This window comes from Panthera uncia, chromosome B4 (genome assembly GCF_023721935.1).
Source record: "Panthera uncia isolate 11264 chromosome B4, Puncia_PCG_1.0, whole genome shotgun sequence".
Classification (NCBI taxonomy): domain Eukaryota; kingdom Metazoa; phylum Chordata; class Mammalia; order Carnivora; family Felidae; genus Panthera; species Panthera uncia.
In genome coordinates, this window is record NC_064809.1 from 29,035,341 (window position 1) to 29,052,653 (window position 17,313).

Below are 17,313 nucleotides of genomic sequence, written 5' to 3' on the forward strand. Positions count from 1 at the left end.
ATAAATACATCATTGTGTTTCAACACCCTTTCAGAGTAAATGTGTGTAGATGTATGTTTCTCTTTAAAGTATTTCAAACATCTATTTTGTATATGTAAAGATGCCTCAGATATCAGATCCAGTAGACTCAAAATCAAAAGATCATCCTCAAATTAAGAAACATACAATTGTCCAAGTGGAAGTGTTTAGTGTATACAATATCAAAAATAACTTAAAATAAAAAATAAAAATTAATACAAATAACTTTAAATTGCATAAATAGTCACATTCAGAAAAGTTAATTTGGGATGTAATTACAAATAGAAAACTAACAAATTATGATTTTTACATGTGGACTTATAATGGAAAACATTTTGTTATTTATTAAACATTTAATATTAAACAGTTAATAAGTAATGCATGTAAGAAACTTTATGAGGGAAGTACTACCATTATCACCATTTAAGAAATGAGGACAGTAAGACATGGTGTAACTTGCCTAAAACTCATAATTAAATATGTACTTCAAACCCATATAATCTAGCTATTTACTCTGCTATGACCCCAAGAGAACTAGAGAAAATCTTGGAAGTATCTGATTGTACTCTTTAGAAGTAATACAAACTGTTTCCTCTAACCTCTCATGCAAACCCTTCTTTTGTTCTTCCTTTCTCTTTTGCTATAATTTCTCTGTTGCTATCAAAATTTCTTAAAATTGATCACAGTAGTATCCCATTATTTGGGGCTTCACTTTTCATGGTTTCAGTTACCCAAGGTTAACCTACAATCTGGAATTAGGTGATCATCCATCTGAAATTTAAACAGAATGTCAGTAGTTGCCTAACACTTGTTACAGTACCTAAATCATTCACCTCACTTCATCTCATCATGTAGCATTTTATCATATTATAGCACCACAAGAAGAAGGGTGGGTACAGTACAGTAAGATATTTTGAGAGAGCAACCATATTCACTTTATATTACAGTATATTGTTACAATTGTCCTATTTTATTCTTATTGTTGTTAATCTCTTCTGTACCTAATTTATAAATTACACTTTGTCATAGATATGTATGTACAGAAAAAAACATAGTATATCTAGGGTTTGGTATTATCTGTGATTTCACACATCCACTAGGGTTCTTGGAACATATTCCTCATTGATAAGGGGGAACTACTGTATGTATACAGCATGTACTTGATATTACCATGATTATTATATAGAAGACAGTATGTTCCTCAGTTTCAGATGTTTAAGTAACAAGAAGTGTTGATAAAGTGATGAAAACAATGTCAGTTATGTGTTTTCCTATTTATTTTTATAAAAATTTCATTTTTATAGATATACAGCTGTTCCTGTTTTTAAAAAATTACAAAATAAATAATTCTTTTTTAATACGATGAAGAAAATCTATTTCTAACCAATATCCCAATGGCATATTTAATGGTGAAATAAAATATCCAATTAAAAAATTGCTGTCTATTACTGCTAAATAAAACATTGTTATAAAATGCCTAACCCATGTAATAAGAAAAGTAATCTGTTATAAATATTGAAAGAGATAATATAACATGAATGTTATTTACAGATTATTATATTTCTACCTTTAAAACCTAAAATAATCAAATAAAAATTGAAATATCAATACAGAAAAGTTTAGCAAACTGACTAAAAAAAATTTGTTACAGGAAACAGCATTCCTATATACTACAGCATTGAAACAAGTAAAGACATAATAAAATAACTGATAATAAATAAATATCAGGAAATATGCTGATCTCTTATGATGAATTAATAATGAAGCATTAAAAGCTCCTAAAAGAAAGGCTTTTAAAACTTACTTGTAAACAATTTATTTCCGTCAAAATGCCAGTAGTAATTTGTTGTTTTTGTTATTGATGACATTTTATGACCATGATTCTAGATTTATCCTGAAAAGAATTTACATACTTCAGTATCAAATAATTGAGTACAAAAAGAGGATAAAGCTTGGGAAGCAACACTAGATAAAATTACATATTAAAAAGTTTCAATAATATGGGGCTCCTGGGTGACTCAATCAATTAAGCATTCAACCTTGGCTCAGGTCATGATCTTGCATTCTGTGAGTTTGAGCCCTGAGTAGGGCTCTGTGCTCATAGCTCAGAACCTGGAGCCTGCTTCCAATTCTGTGTCTCCCTCTCTCTCTCAAAAGTAAATAAACATTAAAAAATTTTTGAGAGGAGGAGCCAAGATGGCAGAACAGCATGGAAATTTTTTGTGTGTCTTGCATCCATGAAATACAGCCAGACCAACACTAAACCATCCTACACACCTAGAAAACTGATTGGAGCATTAATATAACAATCTGCACAACCTGAACCACAGAATTCAGCAGGTACATGGCACAGAGAGAGGTGAATTTGGGGAGCAAGAAGCCGCAAAAGGTAGGGAACTACTTTTGCGGGTGGAGAGAGAATGGAGACTGGGAGAGGGACAGAAAACAGGAAAAACACCCCTCCCCAAAGCAGCTGGAGAGAAAGTGGAAAATTGGAAACAGCCACAGGGACTGAACTAAAAAAGGAGAAAGGAGATGGTTTAAATTCCATTAAGACTGTAAACAAGGGGAGCATAAAGGCTGCAACTCCATAGCTTGATACCTGGCAGTGCTCTGGTGGAAAGGACGAATCCCCAGGAACAGAGTGGGTCCAGGAGGTTCTTGGGCCACACAGGGAAAAGTGGTTCCACTGCTGGAAGGACATTTGGTACAGATTGTTGAAGCCACCTGGTCCCAGCAGACCCTGGAATGTGGCCATATTTGCTGGTGCTGGGGCAAGGTCGCTAAGGGTGAATCCTGGTGCCAGATGTGTGTTGTGATTTTCCATAATCCCTGACATGCTGCTGCTTCACTGTCTCCTAACTTTTTCAGGGCAGTCTGCTACCTGGCTGCAGTCTCGGGGCACTGGCAGCAGCAGGGTCCAGAGTGCATTCCTGGGTGTAACCAATATTTGGCCATTGCTCATTCGGCCATTGCTCACTCGGCCATTGCTCGGTGAGACCCTCCTGCAGAGGGGCTGAACAGGTCAAAACCGCAGTCCTTTGGAAGTAAGGGGCCAGGGAAAACAGCCACATCTGAGACAAAACAGGAGAGAGGTACTGCCTGGGGCCTGGTCACAGAGAGTGAAAAATCAGGGAGTGGACAAGAGCTGAAGACAGAGGATGGGTGCACAATTACTGATCTGGGAGAACAGACTGGGTGGCACTGGGTGGCGCCATTTTCACCGCTCCCACGCATGTGCATATGCACCTATGAGTGCCGCAACAATCCACCCCAGTAGGCTAGCAGTGCCATCTAGTGGAGAACAGAGCTGTTACACTGAGCCCCGCCCAACTGGGCCAACTTTGCTCTTCAAGAACACAAGCCTCACTGCCGGCTTAACTTATGGACTATAAAGAGCTACATACACTGACTTTGAGGGGAAAATGTAACAATTTCAGACCTACTTCAATCTGTTAGCAGGTTATTCTATTCAAATTTCTTTTTTTTTCTTTTTCTCTTTTACAATTATTTTCTTTTTCTTGAATACAGAAGAGAAAAAATTCATTTTTATTTTCAATTTTTATTAAAAATATTTTTCTTTAATTTTTATTACTATATTTTTTACTTCTGTATATTTTTTAAAAATTCTATTTTACTTGCATCATTTTATTTTAGTCTACTTCAGTGTATTCATCTTTTCAAATTTTCAAACAATTTCCTTTTTTTCCTTCTTTTTCTTTTTTCTTTTTGTTTCTTTTTGTTGAATGCAGAAAGAGAAACACTTCATTTTTACTTTCAATTTCTATTTAAAATATTTTATTGAATTTTTATTACTATATTATTTGCTTTTATGTAAATTTTTTCAAATTCTATTTTATTTCAATCATTTTATTTTAGTGTACTATAGTGTATTCACTTTTTCAAACTTTCAAACGATTTCTTTTTTCTTTTTTTAATCCTTTTCCTTTTTCATTTCTTTTCTTCTTAAATAGAGAAAAAGAAAAATTTTAATTTTAATTAAAAATATTTTCTTTAATTTTTTCTACTATATTCTTTATTTTTGTGTATATTTTTTCAAATTCTATTTTACCGCCATCATCTCATTTTAGTCTACTTCAGTGTATTCATTTTTTCAAACTCTCAAATGATTTCCTTTTTTTTCTCCCTCCCTTTTTTTTTCTCTAATCTGTCAAACCACTTTCAACACCCAGAACAAAAGACACCTAGTATCTAGCATCATCTATTTGATTTTTGTGTGTGTGTCTTTAATTTTTAATTTTATATTTTTTTTAATTTTCATTTTTTTAATTCCAGTTTTTCTACCTCATTAATTCCTTTTCTCCCTTCAAAATGACAAAACAAAGGAATTCTTCCTAAAAGAAAGATCACGAAGAAACAACACCCAGGGATTTAACAAACACAGAAAGCAGAAAGATGTCTGAACCAGAATTTAGAATCACGATAATAAGAATACTAGCTGGAGTTGAAAATAGATTAGAATCCTTTCCTGCAGAGATAAAATAAGTAAAAAATAGCCAGAATGAAATTGAAAATGCTATAACTGAGCTGCAATCACAGATGGATGCAGCAGCAGCAAGGATGGTTGAGGCAGAACAGAGAATCACTGATACAGAGGAAAAACTTATAGAGAATAACGAAGCAGAAAAAAAGAGGGAGATTAAGGTAAAAGAGAACGATTTAAGAATTAGAGAAATCAGTGACTCATTAAAAAGGAACAACATCAGAATCATAGGGGTCCAAGAAGAGGAAGAGAGAGAAATAGGGATAGAAGGGTTATGTGAGCAAATCATAGCAAAAAACTTTTCTAACCTGGGGAAAGACACAGACATCAAAATCCAGGAAGCACAGAAGACCCCCATTAGATTCAACAAAAAATGACCATCAGCAAGGCATCTCATAGTCAAATTCACAAAATACTCAGGCGAGGAGGGAATCATGAAAGCAGCAAGGGAAAAAAAGTCCCTAACATACAAGGGAAGACAGATCAGGTTTGCAGCAGACCTATCCATAGAAACTTGGCAGGCCAGAAAGGAGTGGTGGGATATATTCAGTGTGCTGAATCAGAAAAATATGCAGCCAAGAATTCTTTATCCAGCAAGGCTGTCATTCAAAATAGAAGGAGAGGCAAAAGTTTCCCAGGCAAACAAAAATTAAAGGAGTTTGTGACCACTAAACCAACCCTACAAGAAATTTTAAGGGGGACTTTCTGAGGGGAGAAAAGATGAAAAAATGTATATAAAAATATAAATACCAAAAGCAACAAAGATTAGAAAGGACCAGAGATCACCACCAGAAACTCCAACTCTACAAGCATCATGATGGCAATAAATTCATATCTTTCAGTACTCACTCTAAAAATCAATGGACTCAATGTTCCAATCAAAAGACATAGGGTAACAGAATGGATAAGAAAACAAGATCCATCTATATGCTGTTTACAAGAGACCCACTTTAGACCTAAAGACACCTTCAGATTGAAAATAAGGGGATGGAGAACCATCTATCATGCTAATGGTCAACAAAAGAAAGCCGGAGTACCCATACTTATATCAGACAATCCAGACTTTAAAATAAAGACTGTATCAAGGGATGCAGAAGGGCATTATATCATAATCAAGGGGTCTATCCACCAAGAAGACCTAACAATTGTAAACATTTATGCGCCTAATGTGATAGCATCCAAATATATAAATCCATTAATCACAAACGTAAAGAAACTCATCAATAGTAATACCATAATAGTAGGAGACTTCAACACCCCACTCACAGCAATGGACAGATCATCTAATAAACTCAACAAGGAAACAATGGCTTTGAATGACACACTGGACCAGATGGATGTAACAGATATATTCAGAACATCTCATCCTAAAGCAACAAATATACATTCTTCTCCAGTGCACATGGAACGTTCTCCAGAATAGACCATATACTGGGACACAAATCAGCCCTAAGTAAGTACAAAAAGATCGAGATCATACTGTGCATATTTTCAGACCACAACGCTATTAAACTTGAAATCAATCACAAGAAAAAGTTTGGAAAGGTAACACATACTTGGAGACTGAAGAACATTCTACTAAAGAATGAATGGACTAACCAAACAGTTAAAGAGGAAATTAAAAAGTATATGGAAGTTAATGAAAATGATAAGACCACAACCCAAAACCTCTGGGATGCAGCAAAGGTGGTCATAAGAGGAAAGTATATAGCAATCCAGGCCTTCCTAAAGAAGGAAAAAAGATCTCACATACACAACCTAACCTTATGCCTTAAGGAGCTGGAAAAAGAACAGCAAATAAAACCCAAAACCAGAAACAGACAGGAAATAATAAAGATTAGAGCAGAAATTAATACTATCAAAACCAAAAAAACAGTAGAACATATCAATGAAACCATAAGCTGGTTCTTTGAAAGAATTAACAAAATTGATAAACCACTAGCCAGTTTGATCAAGAAGAAAAAGGAAAGGACCCAAATAAATAAATCAAGAATGAAAGAGGAGAGATCACAACCAACACAACAGAAATAAAAACAATAATATTATGAGCAATTTTATGCCAATAAAATGGGTAATCTGGAAGAAATGGACAAATTCCTAGAAACATACACACTACCAAAACTGAAACAGGAAGAAATAGAAAATTTGAATGGACCCATAACCAGTAAAGAAATCAAATTAGAAATAAAATTTCCCAAAAAACAAGAGCCCAAGGCCAGATGGCTTTCCAGGGGAATTATACCAAACATTTAAGGAAGAGTTAACACCTATTCTCTTGAAGGTGTTCCAAAAAATAGAAATGGAAGGAAAACTTCCAAACTCTTTTTATGAGGCCAGCATTACCTTGATTCCAAAACCAGAGACCACACTAAAAAAGGAGAACTATAGGCCAATTTCCCTCATGAACAAGGATGCAAAAATCCTCACCAAGATATTAGCCAACTGGATCCAACAGTACATTAAAAAAATTATTCACCACGACCAAGTGGTATTTATACCTGGGATGCAGGGCTGGTTCAATATCCACAAAACAATTAACGTTATTCATCACATCAAAAAAAGAAAGGACAAGAACCATCTGATCCTTTAGATAGACACAGAGAAAACATTTCACAAAATACAGTATCCTTTCTTGATAAAAACCCTCAGAAAAGTAGGGAGAGAAGGATCATACCTCAAGATCATAAAAGCCATATAGGAACGACCCCACGCTAATATCATCCTCATTGGGGAAAAACTGAGCACTTTCCCCCTAAGGTCAGGAATAAGACAGGGATGTCCATTCCCACCACTGTTATTCAACATTGTATTGGAAGTCTTAGCCTCTGCAATCAGACAACACAAAGAAATAAAAGGCATCCAAATTGGCCAGGAGGAGGTCAAACTTTCACTCTTTGCAGATGACATGATACTCTATAGGGAAACCCAAAAGATTCCACCAAAAAACTGCTAGAACTGATTCATGAATTCAGCAAGGTCACAGGATATAAAATCAATGCACAGAAATCGGTTGCATTCCTATACACCAACAATGAAGCAACAGAAAGAGAAATCAAGAAGTTGTTCCCATATACAATTGCACTAAAAACCATAAAATACCTAGGAATAAATCTAACCAAAGAGGTGAAAAATCTATACACTGAAAACTATAGAAAGCTTATGAAAAAAACTGAAAAAGACACAAAAACATGGAAAAAGATTCTATGCTCCTGGATAGGAAGAAAAAATAGTGTTAAAATTGTCGATACTACCCAAAACAATCTACATATTCAATGCAATCTCTATCAAAGTAACACCAGCATTCTTCACAGAGCTAGAACAAACAATCCTAAAATTTGTATGGAACCAGAAAAGACCCCGAATAGCCAAAGCAATCTTGGAAAAGAAAACCAAAGCAGGAGGCATCACAATCCCAGACTTCAAGCTACACTACAAACCTGTAATCATCAAGACAGTATGGTACTGGCACAAGAACAGACACTCAGATCAATGGAACAGAATAGAGAACCCAGAAATGGACCCACAAACGTATGGCCAACTAATCTTTGACAAAGCAGGAAAGAATATCCAATGGATTAAAGACAGCCTCTTCAGCAAGTGGTGCTGAGAAAACTGGACAACGACATGCAGAAGAATGAACCTGGACCACTTTCTTACACCATACACAAAAATAAACTCAAAATGGATGAAAGACCTCATGTAAGACAGGAAGCCATCAAAATCCTCGAGGAGAAAGCAGGCAAAAACCTCTTTGATCTTGGCTGCAGCAACTTCTTACTCAACACATCTCTGGAGGCAAGGGAAACAAAAACAAAAATCAAAATAAAAACCTCCTGCACAGCAGAAGGAAACAATCAGCAAAACTAAAAGGCAACTGACAGAATAGGGGAAGATATTTGCAAATGACATATCAGACAAAGGGTTAGTATCCAAAATCTATAAAGAACTTATCAAACTCAATACTCAAAAAACAAATAATCCAGTAAAGAAATGGGCAAAAGACATGAATAGACACTTCTCCAAAGAAGACATCCAGATGGCCAACTGACACATGAAAAAATGCTCAACATCATTCATCATCAGGGAAATACGAATCAAAACCACAATGAGATACCACCTTACACCTGTCAGAATGGCCAACATTAACAACTCAGGCAACAACAGATGTTGGCAAGGATGCGGAGAAAGAGGATCTCTTTTGAATTGTTGGTGGGAATGCAAGCTGGTGCAGCTGCTCTGGAAAACAGTATGGAGGTTCCTCAAAAAACTAAAAATAAAACTACCCAATGACCCAGCAATTGCACTACGAGGCATTTATCTAAGGTATACAGGTGTGCTGTTTCGAAGGGACACATGCACCCCCATGTTTATAGCAGCACTATCAACAATAGACAAAGTATGGAAAGAGCCCAAATGTCCATCGATGGATGAATGGATAAAGAAGATGTGATACACACACACACACACACACACAATGGAGTATTATTCAGAAATCAAAAAGAATGAAATCTTGCCATTTGCAACTACGTGGATGGAACTGGAGGGTATTATGCTAAGTGAAATTAGTCAGAGAAAGACAAAAATCATATGACTTCACTCATATGAGGACTTTAAGAGACAAAACAGATGAACATAAGGGAAAGGAAACAAAAATAATATAAAAACAGGAAGGGGGACAAAGCAGAAGAGACTCATAATTATGGAGAACAAACAGAGGGTTATGGGAGGGGTTGTGGGAGGGGGGATGGGCTAAATGGGTAAGGGGCATTAAGGAATCTACTCCTGAAATCATTGTTTCACTATATGCTAACTAATCTAGATGAAAATTTTAAAAAATAAAAAATTAAATTAAAAAATTTTTTTTTAAATTTCAATACTAACTAATAAACTTCAGATCAATGGAGCAGATTAGAAATTCCAGAAATTAATCAAAGAATGTCATATTATAGTGTAAAAACAAAACTGGTCATGTAAAAAAGAAAACAACAAAAAACATTGATTGTTTACCAAATGGCATTAAGACAAATGGAAAAAATAAAATGTGAGATTTTTATCTATACTGCTTAAAAATATGATTTTATAAACTATTTCCATGAAAAAACAAACAAAACACAAATATTTTTTATTCAAATATAATTAACATACAGTATTATATTAGCTTTATATATGCAATAAAATGATTCAACAATTCTATACATTATTCACTGCTCATCACAATAAGTGTGCACTTAACCCCCTTCATCTATTTCACCCATATACCCACCCACCTCCCCTCTGGCAATCACCAAGAGTCTGAATTTTTGTTTGTCTATTTTTATTATTTTGTTTGTTTCTTAAATTCCACATATTAGTGAAATCATATGGTATTTGTCTTTCTCTGACTGACTTATTTTACTTAGCATTGTACCCTCTAGACCCATCCATGTTGTTGTAAATGGCAAGATTTCATTCTTTTTCATGCCTAAGTAATATTGTATTATATATATTTAAAAAAAAAAACATCGCTTGTCTACCAAATGGTATTAAGACCAATGGAAAAAAGAAAATATGACATTTTGTTTGCTTTTATATCATGGTTATTGTAAATAATGCTGTAATAAACACAGAGGTGTGTATATATATTTATACATACACACACATATATATGCACACATATTTTTATTAGTAATATTCTTGGATTCATTTTTTCTTTATTTTTTGTATCTATTACACATTTTTGATTTGTGGTAACCTTTAAGTTCATATATAACATCTTATGCATCTATATTAAGTTGATTGTCCTTTAAGTTTGAATCCACTCTAAAAACTCTTACTCCTCATGACCCCATGTTTTTTGTATAAGACATCATACTTTACATATTCCCTTTTATTATGGGAATCCCTTGTTTGATTTTTATAGGTATAATTTATTTTACTGCTTTTGTGTTTTAATTTCTGTACTGGTATTATAAGTAATCTACTGTATTATGTTTGTGTTTACATGGGAAATTTTTTCCTTTCCTAATTTTCCTATTCCTATTATGACTTTTCATTTCCAGTCAAAGAATTCCTTTTAGCATTTCTTATAAACCTGGTTTAGTGGTGTTGAATCCCTTTAACCATTTTGTTTTTCTTTTCTGAGAAACTCTTTATCTCTCTTTTTATTCTGAATAATAGACTTGATGGATAGAGTATTTTTGAAGGCAGGTGTTTACCTTTCAGCATTTTGAATGTATCACACCACGCCCTTCTAGCCTGGAAAGTTTCTGCTGAAAAATCAGCTGACAGCTTTATGGCGTTTCCCTTGTATGCAACTGCTTTCTCCTGCTGCTTTTCAAATTCTCTATCACTAATTTTGTCATTTTAATTGGTATGTGTCTTGTTATGGACCTCCTTGGGTTGATTTTTTGGGGTGATCCAGGTGTGCTTTCTGGATCTGAGTTTTTGTTTCCTTCCCCAGATTTAGAGGTTTTCAGCCATTATTTCTTTAATTAAATTTTCTTCCCTCTTTATTCTCTCTTCTTCTGGGATCCATATAATCCAGATTTTATTACACTTGGTTATGTTGCTGAGTTCCTTTAACCTATTCTCATTTTTATTTTTATTTTTGCTGTTCAGCTTGGTTGCTTTCCATTATTCTGTCTTCATTGATCTGTTCTTCTTTTACACTAGCCTACTATTTATTCCTTGTAGTGTATTTCTAATTACAGTTATTGAGTTATATCTAATTGTGTCTTTTAATGTTTTCTATCTCTTTGTTGAAGGTCTCGCAGAGATCCTTCACTCTTTTTTCAAGTCCAGTAAGTATATTTGTGACCATTGGTTTGCATTCTTTATCAGGCATTTTGTTTATCTCTGTTTCATTTAGCTCTGTTGCTGTGATTTGTCCCGTTCTTTCATGTGGGACATATTCTGCTATCTTCCCATGTTGTTAATTCTCTGTTTGTTTCTATATATTAGGAAATTCAGTTCTCTCTCCTGATATGAAAGTAGTAGCCTTACAAAGAACAGATCCTATGCTGCTATGTAGCACAATGTACCCTGTTCTCCAGAACCAGACACTCCATGAATGTCTTCTATGTGGGTTGTCTCTGCCCTACTATTCTGGCTAAGCATCATTTGCCTTCAGTTCAGATGGCTGCAATGGCACCCTTTGCATCTATTGGGCATGGTTTGATCCCTGTGTTATTAACAGAACAGTCTGGGGGCACCATGAGCTTGTAGATCTGTGGTGTCAGCCTTCAGACCTGATCCCAGGCTTTGGCCTGTTTGCTAGGGCTGCAGTTGCTGTGAATCACTCTCCTTGTGCAGGGTATTTGGTTCCTGGGAGCATCCAGCAGTTAGATTAGATGCCAGCCCTCATTCTGTCTGCTGGGGCTGCAGGTGCACTGATTGTCAAGGCACTCTGTCTGTACTGCCAGTAATAAGGTTTCACTGCTGGGGTTGGAGTTGAACTGATGTGTGTGGTCATGTTCCACTCCCTCCAGAACAAGAGTGACTTTGGAGTGGTACCAGTCACTGCTGTGGATACTTACAGATGTGATGCAGCAGGAGCCATTTTGGTGGGGCTTCTGCTTAGGGTGGCAGGTTGGATAGGGTGCTGCAGGAGAATGTGGGCATGGGGCATGGATGTCAGCAAGATAGGTGGAAAGGTTTAAATTGGTTCCCACAAGTGTCTGACTATCAATGATGGGGGAGAGAAATGGCACTTGCCAGTTCTTTTGTTCTTGGAGAAGTCTCCTAAAGCTCTCTGCCCCTTCAGCACACATTTTGAGACTATAAATAAATCTCCTTCATACCCCTAGGTGCATTTCAAAATGCTGCTTCTATGCTCTGTCTCAGTAAGGTTATTATGCTGTCTTTTTAAAGGTGGGAACTAAGTTTCCTATTGTCCTCTATCTCTCCCAGAGATGAGTCTCTGAATTTGAAAGTAACCAGATTTAATGGCATCTGGGTGGCTTAGTTGGCTCAGGTCATGATCTCACAGTCTGTGGGATTGAGCCCTGAGTTGGGCTCTGTGCTGACAGCTCAGAGCCCAGAGTCTGCTTCAGATCCTGTCTCCCTCTCTCTCTGCCTCTCCCCCACATATTCTTTCTCTCTCTCTCTCTCTCTCTCTCTCTCTCTCTCTCTTAACTATGTTTAAATAAACATTTAAAAATTAAAAAAATTAAAAACAAAAAAATAAAGTAACCAGAGTTAAACCCCCTGTTTTCAAAGCCAGATGTTACGGTGATTCATCTTTCCAGTGTAGGTCCCCTCTGTCTGTGGTGCCTGGTGTGGGGTCTGCTCCTCTCCATTCTCCATGTTTGTGGTATTCCCCCCATTTGTAGTTGGTATCACTGGGAGTTTGGTTCCCAACTGTATCACCACCCCTTCTACCCTTTTTGATGTGGCCTTCTCTCCATGATTAACGTGGAAAGCCTTTTCTGCCAGTTTCAAGTCAGTTTTTTGTGTTGATTGCACTGATGTGGCTGTTATCTAGATATGTCCCTGGATGTAGTGAATTTATGATCCTCCTACTCTGCCATCTTCTCAGAGGTCCAACATAAATTAATCTTGTTTGGAAAAAAACTACCTTAGGCATGACTTCATACCCAGAAACATAAGGGAAAGATCATTACAAATTAACTAAATAATAATTTAAAATTTCTGCACACAGAAATATCAAAAGCAAAATTAAAAGGCAAACAATAATCTAAGAAACTATTTGTGACAGTGAACAGGTTGTATCCTTATATAAAATACATATAAGTCTGTCTATAAAAATATTTAATGTCCATTTTTAGATTATTTCTTTACTAAAAATATAGTAAAAGAAGTTAGAAAAATGAATTCCTCCAACAGAAAAAATAGATGGCAAATATTTTTGTACTTGTTAATCAAGTAGGTTTATACTAATAATGAAATAATTTCCATTAAAATGATTTATAAAATACCAAATACTTAAAGTATATAATATCAGTTGGGAAAAGTGTGAGGAAACAGCTCTCAATATTACAAGTAAATAGGGATAGTGATTAAACATTTTCAGGAAAGCTGTATGAAAATATGTATCAATTATAATAAAAATACACCTATAGATATCAGTGACATTGGAAATGTATAGTCCCTTTGACCCATTTCATTTTTTAAATTTAATGTGGATAATAAAAAATATATGTGGCAAATCTATTCTGACAAATCTATTTATATATTAGCTGAAAATCATCAAATTTCTGTTTTATATATTACTAACTTTACCAGAACTAGGTAATTTTTAAATGGTAATGAGTCACATTTTTATATTGTTCACAATTTTAATAGGACTATCTATTGGCACTTCACTATAAATCAAAATGTTAACTGTTGGATTGAGATAGAAACATATTCTGTATTAAAGAGTAAATGACTAGGAGTAAATCTATAATTTTAATTTTTCAAAGTTTTATAAGGAATATATGTTGAAATTTGTCAAATGAACTTCTGGTATTTATGAATTATTTTTTTCTCCTCTTACTTGATATAATATATAAGACTATTTTCCTAACTTTCAAATATTATACTCTTCCTGGAATTAGAACACAGTAGGTGGATTTCAATAGTCTTTCTATATTTAATTTATTAAAAAGGCTTTTTATTTTCATCTTGGTAGATCAGGATATGTATGAACCCTCAGATTTTACCCTTGAAGATCTAGAACTTACTATAGGATACAAGGATCAAAGAGGAAGAAGTGGAGTTTACCAATCTCAAAGATTGAATGGTGGGTATAATATTTAAAAACATATTTAAAACTAGTAGTCATAAAATATTTTTTTGTTAGCAAATCTTAATTCCTTTAATATTGACAGATTTTAACGTAAGTAATCAAAGACCTGATAAAGACAAAACATAAAAACTTTGGTTTTCTGGACAGATAAAGAAAAAACCTTTGTTTACATTTTCTTGTCAACAGCAGACCAACAATCCAAGAAAACTTTGTTTTTTTAACTGAGAGTAAGCAGAACTTTAATCTCATACTAGTGTACTTTTAAAATACACTCATTTCATTTTTTTAAATATATGAAATTTATTGTCAAATTGGTTTCCATACAACACCCAGTGCTCATCCCAAGAGATGCCCTCTTCAATACCTATTCCCCACCCTCTCCTCCCTCCCACCCCCCATCAACCCTCAGTTTGTTCTCAGTTTAAGAGTCTCTTATGCTTTCGCTCTCTCCCACTCTAACCTCTCTCTTTTTTTTTTCCTTCCCCTCCCCCATGGGTTCCTGTTAAGTTTCTCAGGATCCACATAAGAGTGAAAACATATAGTATCTGTCTTTCTCTGTATGGCTTATTTCACTTAGCATCACACTCTCCAGTTCCATCCACGTTGCTACAAAGGGCCATATTTCATTCTTTCTCATTGCCACGTAGTATTCCATTGTGTATGTAAACCACAATTTCTTTATCCATTCATCAGTTGATGGACATTTAGGCTCTTTCCATAATTTGGCTATTGTTGAGAGTGCTGCTATAGACATTGGGGTACAAGTGCCCCTATGCATCAGTACTCCTGTATCCCTTGGGTAAATTCCTAGCAGTGCTATTGCTGGGTCATAGGGTAGGTCTATTTTTAATTTTCTGAGGAACCTCCACACTGTTTTCCAGAGTGGCTGCACCAATTTGCATTCCCACCAACAGTGCAAGAGGGTTCCTGTTTCTCCACATTCTCGGCAGCATCTATAGTCTCCTGATTTGTTCATTTTGGCCACTCTGACTGGCGTGAGGTGATATCTGAGCGTGGTTTTGATTTGTATTTCCCTGATGAGGAGCGACGTGGGCATCTTTTCATGTGCCTGTTGGCCACCCGGATGTCTTCTTTAGAGAAGTGTCTATTCATGTTTTCTGCCCATTTCTTCACTGGGTTATTTATTTTTCGGGTGTGGAGTTTGGTGAGCTCTTTACAGATTTTGGATACTAGCCCTTTGTCTGATATGTCATTTGCAAATATCTTTTGCCATTCCATTGGTTGCCTTTTAGTTTTGTTGGTTGTTTCCTTTGCTGTGTGGAAGCTTTTTATCTTCATAAGGTCCCAGTAGTTCATTTTTGCTTTTAATTCCCTTGCCTTTGGGGATGTGTCAAGTAAGAAATTGCTGCGGCTGAGGCCAGAGAGGTTTTTTCCTGCTTTCTCCTCTAGGGTTTTGATGGTTTCCTGTCTCACATTCAGGTCCTTTATCCATTTTGAGTTTATTTTTGTGAATGGTGTGAGAAAGTGGTCTAGTTTCAATCTTCTGCATGTTGCTGTCGAGTTCTCCCAGCACCATTTGTTAAAGAGACTGTCTTTTTCCCATTGGATGTTCTTTCCTGCTTTGTCAAAGATTAGTTGACCATACGTTTGTGGGTCTAGTGCTGGGGTTTCTATTCTATTTCATTGGTCTATGTGTCTGTTTTTGTGCCAATACCATGCTGTCTTGATGATACAGCTTTGTAGTAGAGGCTAAAGTCTGGGATTGTGATGACTCCCGCTTTGGTCTTCTTCTTCAAAATTACTTTGGCTATTCGGGGCCTTTTGTGGTTCCATATGAATTTTAGGATTGCTTGTTCTACCTTCGAGAAGAATGCTGGTGCAATTCTGATTGGGATTGCATTGAATGTGTAGATAGCCTTGGGTAGTATTGACATTTTGACAATATTTATTCTTCCAACCCATGAGCAGGGAATGTCTTTCCATTTCTTTATATCTTCTTCAATTTCCTTCATAAGCTTTCTATAGTTTTCAGCATACAGATCTTTTACATCTTTGGTTAGATTTATCCCTAGGTATTTTATGCTTCATGGTGCAATTGTGAATGGGATCAGTTTCTTTATTTGTCTTTCTGTTGCTTCATTATTAGTGTATAAGAATGCAACTGATTTCTGTACATTGATTTTGTATCCTGTGACTTTGCTGAATTCATGTATCAGTTCTAGCAGACTTTTGGTGGAGTCTATCGGATTTTCCATGTATAATATCATGTCATCTGCAAAAAGTGAAAGCTTAACTTCATCTTTGCCAATTTTGATGCCTTTGATTTCCTTTTGTTGTCTGATTGCTGATGTTAGCACTTCCAACACTATGTTAAACAACAGCGGAGAGAGTGGACATCCCTGTTGTGTTCCTGATCTCAGGGAAAAAGCTCTCAGTTTTTCCCCATTGAGTATGATGTTAGCTGTGGGCTTTTCATAAATGGCTTTTATGATGATTAAGTATGTTTCTTCTATCCTGACTTTCTCGAGGGTTTTTGTTAAGAAAGGATGCTGAATTTTGTCAAATGCTTTCTCTGCATTGATTGACAGGATCATATGGTTCTTATCTTTTCTTTTATTAATGTGATGTATCACATTGATTGATTTGCGAATGTTGAACCAGCCCTGCATCGAGGAATGAATCCCACTTGATCATGTTGAATACTTCTTTTTATAGGCTGTTGAATTCGATTTGCTAGTATCTTATTGAGAACTTTTGCATCCATATTCATCAGGGATATTGGCCTGTAGTTCTCTTTGTTTACTGGGTCTCTGTCTGGTTTAGGAATCAAAGTAATACTGCGTTCATAGAATGAGTCTAGAAGTTTTCCTTCCCTTTCTATGTTTTTGAATAGCTTGAGAAGGATAGGTATTATCTCTGCTTTAAACGTCTGGTAGAACTCCCCTGGGAAGCCATCTGGTCCTGAACTCTTATTTGTTGGGAGATTTTTGATAACTGATTCAATTTCTTCACTGATTATGGGTCTGTTCAAGCTTTCTATTTCCTCCTGATTGAGTTTTGGAAGCACGTGGGTGTTTAGGAATTTGTCCATTTCTTCCAGGTT

At 35.6% G+C, this 17,313-nt stretch overlaps 1 protein-coding gene across 3 annotated transcripts in view; it reads left to right on the plus strand.

The window, feature by feature from the left end:
• Window positions 1-17,313, plus strand: part of LOC125918685 (coiled-coil domain-containing protein 7-like) — a 228,222-nt gene that overhangs the window by 137,377 nt on the left and 73,532 nt on the right. For all 3 annotated transcript variants that reach the window (XM_049624804.1, XM_049624805.1, XM_049624806.1), the window contains one exon: window positions 14,133-14,243. In XM_049624804.1, the coding sequence (XP_049480761.1) occupies window positions 14,133-14,243 (111 nt within the window). The remainder of the gene's footprint in view (window positions 1-14,132; window positions 14,244-17,313) is intronic.